Source organism: Sylvia atricapilla, chromosome 11, assembly GCF_009819655.1.
Source record: "Sylvia atricapilla isolate bSylAtr1 chromosome 11, bSylAtr1.pri, whole genome shotgun sequence".
In the NCBI taxonomy this organism is placed as follows: Eukaryota; Metazoa; Chordata; class Aves; order Passeriformes; family Sylviidae; genus Sylvia; species Sylvia atricapilla.
In genome coordinates this window covers 103,507-115,579 of record NC_089150.1, presented here as the reverse complement: position 1 = coordinate 115,579, position 12,073 = coordinate 103,507, and the positions used below count along the sequence as shown (strand labels likewise).

At 40.1% G+C, this 12,073-nt stretch overlaps 1 protein-coding gene across 1 annotated transcript in view; it reads right to left on the bottom strand.

Annotated features, from left to right (window-relative positions):
• The window catches only part of FGD5 (FYVE, RhoGEF and PH domain containing 5), a 73,577-nt gene that overhangs the window by 15,286 nt on the left and 46,218 nt on the right, over positions 1–12,073 (bottom strand). Inside the window, exons 11-14 of the mRNA XM_066327099.1 lie at positions 9,408–9,479; positions 7,852–7,920; positions 1,963–2,046; positions 373–452 (exon numbers count right to left, since the gene is read on the bottom strand). Of these exons, the coding sequence (XP_066183196.1) occupies positions 373–452; positions 1,963–2,046; positions 7,852–7,920; positions 9,408–9,479 (305 nt within the window). The remainder of the gene's footprint in view (positions 1–372; positions 453–1,962; positions 2,047–7,851; positions 7,921–9,407; positions 9,480–12,073) is intronic.

The following is a 12,073-nucleotide window of genomic DNA, read 5'->3' as shown; positions in this document are numbered from 1 at the left end:
GAGGTAAAAGGTAACAAGGGAACTCATAAAAGAGAGATATAACCTACTTCTCTTGTCACAGGGAAAGAATGTGGGAGAGAATGGAAAGTACCCAGGCTTCTTTCTTTTCTCTTCAAGGTGTTATCAAGAGCCAGCTTCTAGTCTTTAGGGAGTACATTATTTGAATTAGTTACAGTTTATAAGCCTCACATTTATAGTGAATGTTGATTGCATAATTGAGTACTCAGCCATTGTCTGTCACCAATAGCAGACTGAAAAATGCTAGTTAATAAAGAAAGAGACACCATTTCAGTCTTGGGTATTGGTTGGACTAATCCAGTGATACAGCTCTAGAATGTAATACCCTCTGCCATGGACATTTGGGAACAGTACCTTGCTGACAGGGTCAGGCAATGTTCATCATACTCAATCTTCAGGATGTTTTGGGCTTTCTCTATCACTGGGCGGCTGACCTAGGAAAAAATGCCATGAACATGAATGTAGACATGAGTTAAACTGTCTATAACCAGTACACCAGACAAGTCTCAATGCATATGACGTGTAATATCCCAACCATCTGTTTCATATTTCAATGCAAAAAGATGGGCCTTAGGGATTTTTGTATTGCTGTTGTAATAAAGAATGATCTCTATTTCAATATCATGGTGTGCTGAAGGAAAAAAATTGCTTAATCCAGTCTGTAAGGATAAAGTATCTATGAGGGTTCAGTTTTAATGACAAACTTAGGAAATGTTTAGTGTGTCAAGCATCAGAGCATTTTGGTCTATGCTTGTAATGAATAGAAATCACTTTTTTTCTGACATACAGGCATTATAGAGTGAAGCACTTCAGTTCCGTGAATGTCTGTCTGCAGCAAGGCTCTTTAACAGCAAAAAAATGAAGCCAACTTAAAAGCTACAACTCAGCTAAAATCTTTTCCCTAGCATAGAGTATATTAGTAGCCTGCTAATAGCAACAGCCAAGGAGAAACATAGCTTCATGATTTCATGCATTTTTATTAACAAGCATCATAATGTTAGTGACTCTGTTTCGAATCTACCTCAGAAAGCACTTGCTCCACAACTCCTTTTCACTTAACAGTAGAATATTTTGGCGATTCTTAGGAATTGCTTAGATCCCTGAGTTAGTTTTTAACCCTTGTGTCCCTGGGGTGATCAGCCCCCATCACCTTTTCACAACACCTTAAATTTCCTGTGCCATTCCACTGAAATTAATGATTAGTAATTCTCATCTTGTGTGTTTTCTAGATCATCAGAATTGTCACTTCAAATTTTCTTTCATAAAAATGCAACTCGGAATATTTCCTATAGAACAGTTACGAAGGTCTAATAGACTTCTTTGGTCCAATGTTTTCTGTTGCATAGGTTCTGGTGCCAATGAGTACTTTGGGAAAGACTGTAAGGACATCTTAATTGTGTTTGCAATTTGTAAATTTATTGAAGAAGAAAGTGGTTTCGTATCACTGCATGAAATTGCTCCCAATACACCTTTTCCCCATAAAGTTGGCTGATTGCTTTTTGAACCATTAATGCTTTTGATGAAAACAGTTAAAAGGCACATCAAAAGTAGCCATGTGTAAATTTTCAGTAGCAGGAGTTTAAGACCAGGCAGACTAAACTCTAGTGAATACGTTGAAGGGAACAGTAATGCATTGGCTGGAGACAAAATGGGATAATAAATATTTTCTGTTTCCTGTTTCATGATCAGAGGGTAATTGATTTGGGCTTGTATTATTTATACTGTCTGAATAAGGCTGTCATACTAAGTCACAGACTTAGAGATAATATTTTTATGTTTGATTTTTACCGTTTTTCCTTCTGTCTCCTGTAAGAGACAAGGGACTGCCCTGACAACAGGTCTGTCCTCTCTTCCCCCTTGCTGGATAAGAGACATAAACCAGCAAAGCACCAGCAGCTCACTACAGAACTTTAATTCAAGCTTTTAATACAGATGAAGCATTACCTTCATGCCTGACACAGTCAAGGTGTTTTTCAGTTGGTACTTGCCATCCTTCTGGGGATATGTGTACAGCAGAACATCATTCATCTATATGAAAAGAAAGACAAAATCAACAATTTGCAATACAGTTTGCAGGCCTGCCTGTCCATTCTCCTGGGGAGGATACCCAGAACAAGCTGTAACTTGATGAACTACTGGGGCTGTTACCTAACCCTAACCCTTTCCTAATATCCAGCCTAACGTCTTGGATCCTGTCATAGAGAGCAGAAACTGGTGCTGCTCCTCTACTGCCCCTCCTGAGGGAGCTGCTGGCCACAATCAGCTCTGAGCTCAGTCTCCTCCAGGCTGAACCATTCAAGTGGCCTCAGCCACTCCGGCTTCTCCTCCAGATTCTTCCCCATCTCTGTGTTCCTCCTCTGGATGCTCTCTAATATGTTGCTTTAGCTCCTTATAGTGTGCTGCCCAAAACTGCTCACAGTGCTCAAGGTGAGGCTGCCCCAGTGCAGAGCAGGGCAGGACAATTGCCTCCCTTGCCCAGCCAGTGATGCTGACCCTGATGCCCCCGGACACAGCTGGCCCTCTTGGCTGCCAGGGAACAACTGACTCATAGTCAGCTTTTGCTGACCAGGACCTCCAGGTCCCTTTTCACAGTGCTGCTCTCCAGTGCCTCATTGTCCAATCTACACTACAGGGTTGCCCCTTCCCAGCATGAGCCCTTAAACTTCCTGTGGTTGGTGATTGCTCACCTCTCAAATTCATCGAGGTTTCTCTGCAAGGCCTCTCTGTCCTCGAGGGAGTTGACAGCTCCTCCCAGTTTAGCACGATTGGCAAACTTAGTATCCTTCCAAGTCCTGCATCCCTGTTGCTCATGAAGATATTAAAGAGCACTAGCTCTAAAATGAGCCCTGCAGCACCTGAGCACTAAGCCCAAGCAAATGAACTCTTGAGAGAGACTTTCAGGATCCTGACATCATCTGCTATGAGGCTTCTTGAATAGCAAATTCAATTTATTTTATGTATTTTAAGAGTTATATATCTCTTTAAAAACCTGCTTATTCTTTTATTACTGTTGATAAAGGACAACACCATGGTGTCACTATCATGACGACCCTGATAATTATACTAAGATTTTACTACACATTACTTTGCTTTATAATTGCTCATTGGAATTTTCTCTCCTCCTCTTTTTTTCTCCCTATTTAGCAGTAGGCTGTGATTTGGAGGTCCCACTAGCCACAGCTTGACTCAGTGAAATTATGACAAATATTTCAAATCTTGTGATGCAAGACACACATATTCATGAAGAAAGAAAGGGTTTTCATTCACTGCTGTCCTCTTTGCCACATGCACAGTAAAGACCTTAGTGATGGCCATTTGAATGGTATGGACAGAACTAGCATCAGTACCAGTGGTATCATGCATCCTCCTGCAACTGTTCTGTGTTCCCTGAAGCAGTGAGGACCAGATGATGATGAAATCTGATCTTGCAACCTCTCAGAAATCTGCAGTAGAGGAGATGGACTCCTAGAACCCTATGGGAAGTTCCCACAAGTCCCTGGGTTTCAGACACATTTCTTGTTTGCCAGAACACTTTTGAATAATTAGGATTCCCAGACTGCTCAGAATTTCATATTGGAGCACATACCCTTATTCTGCATTGCTCCATGAACACACGTGTTCCCTAAAACAACATTTGCCAACACAGAGAAAGAAGGCTATGTCTCATCTTTAATTCCCCTTTTTCTGTTACTGCTTTCCTTTCCCTCCATCTTCTTTTTACAATTCTCCCTGTTGTGACAGGTATCCAGGAATATCAGAGTCAATGCAAGTTTTCTAACCTACAGTGTTCAAATTGATTGATCCAAACAAGTTTATGCCCTGCTGAACTGCTGGCATCCATATGTGATATACTCTCTGTCTAAAAGCTTCTACCACATGTTTGGTTTTTCTGATTTTTTTAAAGGCTAGTTAATTATGAATTCTGTCTTCTTCTATTTAAGTCTGAGTTAAACATGCCCTGAGTGTCAGTGGAGCAGTCTGAATGTGTGCCGAGCTGTGTTTTCCAAGCTGTTACTCCAAAAATCTCTTATACTATATTCCAACCCTGTCAGTTGGAGCATTAAACAGCCTCCCATTTGATAGCAGCTTCCTGCAACCCATTTTCAAAACAAGTGGCCTTTGTAGAGAAATTCTTAAAAGGGTGAGATAAGAGACAGGCTCTGAGTTGCAAAGTCTTGTGGTTGGGGGACAATTAGGGGATCTGCCAGTTTCTGCAGGCCATACTGTGCTGTACAGAGGCCACCAACATCCTTGTAAACAGAGACTGGGCTCAGGAAACAGACATACAGCAAAACTCACCAAAACATCCTGCCAGGAAACACCAGATTCAACAATACCATCAGCTTGCACAAAACAGCCAGCTCAAGTAACATTATGATACACCCAACATCATAAACATTTGAAATTTGTCTTTACACTGTCATGCCTATATGGGCTGTGCACAGACATACAGTGCTCCTTACGGGCAGATATATATTCACAGCACACCACTAAAGCATACCTTGATAGCACAGCCCAAGTAGGAGTCTAGCACACACCCAAGTTTTACAGCGTATTCTAACTACAACTTCAGTTTGATGGGCTCACCTCCTGGGATGTGTAGGGATTAGATTCTCAGGGTTATCCTTCAGTGTGTACTCTTACTCTGAAATTCTCTCCAGGCCCTGGTCCTAATTTAGCTTCAGTCAGAGTAAGTTCGCTACTAAGAACTTCAGAAAACGCTATTCATGTAAAAGTCTCTTTGGGTTAGCGAAGGTAAATACACATATTCCATCAGAGCTAAGCCAAACTACATCTATACATGCTAGCTTCTGGTGGTATTTTTGAGTCGCTGATGACATGTGAAGCATTAAAATGAAGTTCTGAAAGGTTTGGGTTTCTAATAGTACACAAACCTGACTTTTGCAAGTGGATTCAAAAGGATTATAATATAGTCCTTAGACAATAAAGGCTTTAAATGTATGTCAATTTTAAGAGACAGTGTTTAGGAAATTATTTTAATCTTGGGGTTTTGGCATGGGTTTTTCTTCCACAGTGTCCCCAGACATCAGAATCAAGACAGCACTCACAAGAGAGAAGGATAATTTCATGTAGGCATGGCCTGTTAGTGAAAGGTGTTGGCAGTGATGGTCGGTAGGGCCTTAACACCTATGCTTAAGACCATTAAGATGCAATAACCGTGCTGTATGCCAAGACAGAAATATGCTGACATAGCTATGTTGTAGTTGTCTTGCTGTATCCACAGGCTAAATAGTCCTTTAGGCAATGCAGGAGTGGTAGCATCACATGCAGTGGCACTACCACCGAGAATACATAGCAATAGTAGTGACAAGCAGATAAAGCAAGACCATTCAGGTGCTAATGCAGGAATTACCATATTCCACAACAACTTTCCTGCAATTTCATCGTACATGGAATTGCTTTGCAACCTGAGGAGCATTCATATGGAGGAGAGTGGGTTAAAAAAAAAAATCACTGAACCCAAAGGTAGATATTTGCCAGTAAGTTTCAAGTATCTAATCACCCTGGCCCTGCTGGAAATACAATACAGGAAGCTTGAAGTTATTGCAACTTCAGTGTGCTAGACCAGGAAAGCCAGATTTATGTGTCTCTTGGTTTTTGAAAGTGACCATTATGACTAGCTCCACCCCATCCTTTTCATGACAGCAAATTTGGTCACAATTTGCCATGCTGACTGAAAGGAAGAAAAAAAGCATTTTTGCTGAATACTGAAAGCATCTATTAACAAGACATTGGCTACTGTAATGTCTCCAGCTGTGAAGAGACACTACTCTCTCTGCAGTTAACATCTGACTTTGAGCATCTAAACTTTCCCCAGGAAATAATTCTTAAACCAGAGAGTGCCAGAAAGAATTTTCTATGCTTGCTTTGTTCCAGTAATACTTTTAGCCTCTTGTGACTTGTGACCTTCAAGTTGATATAACCATTTTGGATGACTTGAAATTTATATAAGTTTATCCCATGTTTAAATTACTTTCCTCTCAATGTTTATTATCAACCTGATTTCTGATATTCCCTTAAATTTGCTATCAGTTACAATAGCTAATTTGTAGCACTTCAGTGTTTACACACACTGGAAGATGAAAGGGTAGCAATGCCTCGGAATTTTGTCCCAGCTTTAGCCACAATTCCAAAATAATTTTGAATACCAGCAAAGGCAAGTGTTTCAGAAGAGAGATCAGTTGAGATGCAATTGTCATCTGGTATTAAATGGTCATCAGTAGACTTCAGAGTTACTGCTGCTGAGAGCACTGTTTCCTAAGACCAGCTCCTGGAGTTTCTGGCATAGCCGTTTTCCTGTGACAGTCACAGAAAGTCATGATTTTGACATTTTTGCACTTGTTACAGTCCATTGCTGCTGACTCCCTGAAATAGAACTGCAGCTATCTCATATTTGAAGATTTGTGTGAAATCTATAATTTTCAGTACGTGAAAGTCTGAATTTTCACAGAAACCACTGAAACCATTAAAAAAGTGTGGCACCAGCACTATGTCCCATCCCAGCTGATCTTTGATTATGACTGCAATACGTGATTGAGGAGGGAAAGAAGATTGTGCATACACTCATGCACAAATAGGAGTTAAAAGTAAGAGGGAGAAATAAGAAGGAATATTGCAAAATAGATGGATTCTGTAATAAGCCATCTTTCCTTCTTACAACGATCCCATGGTGAAAAGCTGTCAGCACTTAAGGAAGACAGAAAATATAGATTCCAGGCATATAATTAATTTATTTTAAAATAAATTCTGCAATTACTAGCAAAATTAGCAATATATCTGCAGTTCTGCAAATATTTGCAATATTTTAATACTAATAGCAGCAGTAATGATCAGTTCTTTATGGCTTTTTTTTTTTTTTTTTTTTTTTTTTTTTTTTTACGGGAGGGAGCTCTAAAGAATTTTTCAAATTTTAACAGGTAAGTAAGGTAACAGAGTTCTAAGACACGGCCAAGTATCATATTCCCCTTCATATTGACAACTGCACAAAAATACATGTGGTTACACAATAAGCTACCTGAAAAGTTGAGAACACAGCTCAGAGCCTGGAGTCACAGATACTCTTTAACTGTTCAGTGGAGTGTGTAATGCAAAACAGAAAGCATAAGTGTTCATAGAATATTTGCAAAACAGCGGGGTTTCATTTGCTTTGACTTGCAAATACTTGCAGTAGGGTTGTGCACCCTTGTAAAGCATATTCCAGACAGGTGACATTTTTCCTAATTATGGAAGACTGTTGCAAACTGTCACTGAAAACTGTTCTAATCCACACTAAGCTGGAGGTGTGTGTTTAGAGGAACCACACTGAGGCAATGCACAGAATTATCAGGTAATTTACATATATGTGGACAGCAGGAGCTAAAACCCAGTCCTTCAGTTTCAAAGATATAAATCCCTCCCAAGTGTGACCAAAGGAAGTTTTCAGCTGCTTTAGCAGTAGGGTATTCTCTCTTGCTTCTGATTAAATCTTCCAAGGTCATAAGACTTTCAAGTGTGTGCAGCTTAATTTCTGAAGGTATTCAAGAGTTTTCATTTTCCTGATCCCCTTGAAAACTTGCACTTCTTTGCAGAATTATGCCCTGGTGAAGGCTGTATGTAACTGTGGCACAAGCAGAGGGTTGCACAGCCCTGATCCCTGTATGTGGGGCCAATGGGATGTGTGAAAGGACTACAGCCCTATTAGCAACAGGAACTAACTCACCACATCACTGTTGATGGTTAAATGACTTGCAGCCTAAAATCTGCTAGGCTTCAGGGTTGCACAAATGCATGGAAATATATGAGAGAGACAGTAAAAATATAAAAAAATCTTACCAAGAACAAATGTCGAGGATGCCTGTTTTTGCCAGAGACTTTCATCAGTGTTCCCTCTTTAACAAAGATCTGAAGGAGAAAACAGCAGATTGTAATCCTGAGATTTCATTCTGAATCTTACAGCGAAAAGAGAGTATTTCTCCTGGGGAAGGAACTACTCCAATGCCCTTCATCAGCACAAAAAGAGATAGAGAACCTCAACACTTGTTTCTAACCTTTCTCCTTATGATCTGGCTTAGTCTTTTCCCAGGTTAGCTCTGCTGCCCTTCATGGCTTTGCATTTGTTTCAGTACAAAATGGGTTGGAAACCCACTTGTTCTCAGAACACGCTTTCTGCGCTGTGGACCGTGCTCAGAGATGTCACAGATTGAAAGCTAATATACAATGGGCCTTAGAAAAGAACTCTTATCTTTAAAAAATCTCTAAAACTGACCAAAGAGAAAAGCTGAATATTTGAGTTTTAGTATGCTACACAAACTTAACTATAACTGCAGATATAATTTGTATAATTTTGCAAGCACAATACTTTTTCAGTCCATGTTGTTACTATGTACATAGGTAGAACTGTGCATGTAAGCAGCTAAACCAGCACACTAGAACTTCATTGCAGTAATGTTGGGAAAAGTCTGCCATAACATCAGTGGATTAACAGTCATCTGCTCTTTTCAGATGGAGAACAGATTCTAGTGTACTTTTCCACTCTAGAACAGTTTATAATCAAAGATACAAATCCTTCAAATTCTGGACGCTGGGCTTTGCAGCATTTATTAAAGCATTACTTGGTAAGGGTAAGTGAGAATATTGATGTTAGAGAGAAAAACAAAGGTTGACCACAATATTTGGTTGATTAGCATTCTTATGCTATGAGTATGCATACCTTGAAAATTGCTTCATGAATTTTGTTAAAGATATTAGTGGACTGAAAGAAAATTCAGAGTTGCAGAGCTCAAGAAAGAAACCTTTTGAAGCATAGAAGCAGTTTAGAGCTAAGGAAACTGGACTGGTTTGAAAGTAAGAAAAAATTTGCATTTGATGTGGATAGCAAGACAGAGCTGTACACTCTCGCACATTTCTGTTGATGTGTTTCTTAAAAACAGCATCTTGTATTGAAAGCACCATGGGAGAATGGTGAAAATATAAATTTGAAAATGAATTAATTGCCCTAATTTAAGGTTCTTAGCCAGCTATATAAAGTACAGAGCCTTTTCAGGCTGCAAGCAATTCCTGCTAGAGTAGCAGCCTTTTGACAGGAGTATATAAGGAGGAAAGCAGTAGCTCCATCAAAATACACTGCACTTGGGGTGTCTGAGGACAGCTGAAGTGAAAAGCTTGGTCTGTGTAAAAGCAGAGACAATTCATGTCTTTTCCAGCATGACCTTCTTTTTGTCCACTGCCAGAGTGATGTTTTTTAAACAAACCAGTGCTCCAATTCATGTCACAATTGCTCAGTAAACAACATATGTAGACATCTGAAACGTGGCCATCTACATCTATGCAGATGTGTTTCTGGCCAGAAACAATGCCCTTACCAGCACAGGTCTGCCTGCAGCACTCACCCTTCCTGGCTGGAGGAGGCCGCTCTGCCCTCTCACACTGTGCTCAATGTGTACTAGCTTCTGCAAGTTTTCCTGGGAGAGAAAAACAGCATTTAGAAGGCTGCATGGAGACTGTTTTTATACAAGCAGGCAAAATCTCCCTCAACCCTCCTCGCCATTTTATATCTTTAGAACTGATATTACACAATTAGGTTTCAGAGAGAACTGAGACCAAGGATTTACACTCAGTAAGTCTTCTTCCTGCCTTACAGATTTTACAAAACCTCATCACTTGCATTCACACTTGCTGTGACCTTCTACAGTTCTTTTACCTGTAATTGCCCAGTTCACCTTCCAAAGGAACTGCTAGCTTCATACGGTATTTATACATTGGCTTCTTTGCTGACTTCCTGGGTCCGTGAACTAATAGAATAGGGACAGACACAAAGTACAGTATCTGCTCCAAAGGCCTGTGCAAAAGTGCCATGATACCGATAATCCAAAGCACACTTTGATACTTTAAGAGTGTTGCTAGGGTTATCTGAAGAGTTACATTTTGTGATAATGGATTCATGCCTTTGCAACAAGGGATTTAGAAGGTATAATAGGAACCAGGCAATTAAGCTGCATTTCTGTTTGGATGCTTTGCAAAAATCAGGAAGTTTATGATTTAAGGTTATGATTCTGATACTATTAACTATCTACCTGGCCTTAAAGCACAGTCAGTTAGTGGGCACTGGCACTAGGGATGAACTTATCTATGAAGATGGTAAGTAAGATTAGCCTAGATAAGTCTGGGCTCCCATAAAAAATATCAGAATATAAGACAGAAGAAGGGATGTCTGCACCTTCGCAATATTGCTAGTCTTTTGAAATATCCTCCCATTTAGCAGGTGAGCTAATAAAATAGAGGCTTGTGCATAGGATTCAGCTGTGATTTTTATCTGATTGGAACAGTAGAATGGGCTGCCTAGCAGCAGTGAATCATCACTGGAATATGCCTAAAAGTTAGGAGTCTCCTGTCTAAGGTAACCACCGCATCCTATATCTTCAGTTATACACCTGCATAAACTGCAGACTAAGGACGATACTTGATACAGCTTTGTGACCTGACAGCCTTTGAGTACAGTTTTCTGCTACAACAGGCAATGGTCTGTTTTCCCTTTGCTCCACTGGCATTAATATACCCCTGGGATTAGTGAGACTTGCTTAGATCATACACTGTCTCTGCCTAATATAAATCAGTGGTGTCTACAGAATCACCTAATTAAGAAAGTTATCAAAGATACCAGAAGGAGCATATCCAACGTGAGGGTATGTCAACATAAGGGTATGTCAAGGCCTGGATTTCAGCTAACACAGTTCACATACATATCTAGGCTTGCTTTTTGATATAAGCCTGAAATACTTCCCTATCTTACTGCCTTAGTGAAACACTGCACTTGTTTAGCATGATACTAAGTTTAGTTCTTAATCAGTAACTGGATGTCAAATACATGGAAATACCTAGAAGGCTTGACCAGCACAGGGCTGCACTGTGCTCATGCAATGTAATTGACTGTTGACACATTTTCAAGAATGAGGTGTCAGGTATCTCTTAGCAATGCAGGAAGAAACAAATGGATTTTTTCAGGTGACTTCTAAAATACTATAGGCAAATAAAATGGAAACAATATATAAAGCAATAGCACAGGAAATATCAGGTATGATGGGACAGCTGACTTTTGCAAAAGGTATTTACAAAGGACTTTCCTGTCACTGAAGGGTATTTAAGCCTTCCAAAACTTGTCCAATTGACAGCTTCCACAATGGCAACCTGTTTTTCAACTCCAGAAAAAGCAGTGTTCTGCCGTGAGAAGACTCATGCCAGCGCTACTACTACTCATCTGAGTTTTTACCAGAGTGAGAGGAGAAATTGCAACAGCCCTGCTTTTGTCAGGACTGCTGGCAGAGGCGCCTGTTGAAATGCTGATGCTTGCAATACAGACACATGTTCACCAGGAAATGGACACAGAAGTATTGAACTAATTTCCTGAAGGAAGTCAAACAGCCATCACATGTGAAGGATAGCAGTTCATCTGGGAATGTGGACAGCTGCGAGGGGGGGGGGGGGGCATAGTTTCCCATTAGTTTCCCAAAATTCCCAGTTTATATAGCTTTCTTCATTGTATCATCATTCTTCTTTCAAAGATTCTTCACAATATCCTACAATTAAGGAATAAAAGCTCCACCCAGACAGTATTGCAGAAGTGGGTGCCAGAAATATTGCTGTGGCCACTTTAGCAGTGAACTGCAGCTTCCATAATTTTATCATGATGTCTGTACCACAGGAAAGCCTCCCCAAGGAATTCACCAGCTGTTAATAGCAACAGTGATTTATAGTTCTTAGCGTCTCAGGGCCTCTGACAGATTGGAGACTTTCAGAGAGTGATACAAACCCTGCTTAGTTCATCTCCTGGAATTACAGATAGACATAATACTGTGTGGTGATGGTGTGCCTTGTATTTCTGTTTGTACATCTGTAAATTGAAAGTAATACTTTCCTATGTGGTAAAAATGCTGTGGAGATAGGTATGGTCATAATCTGCTTGAAAATCCTGGGTTAATAGTTCCCAGGAAAAACTGCTGGAGTCTTACTGAGAAGGAGTAGATGTGCTCTGATGATATGATAAAAATCCAATGTAAAA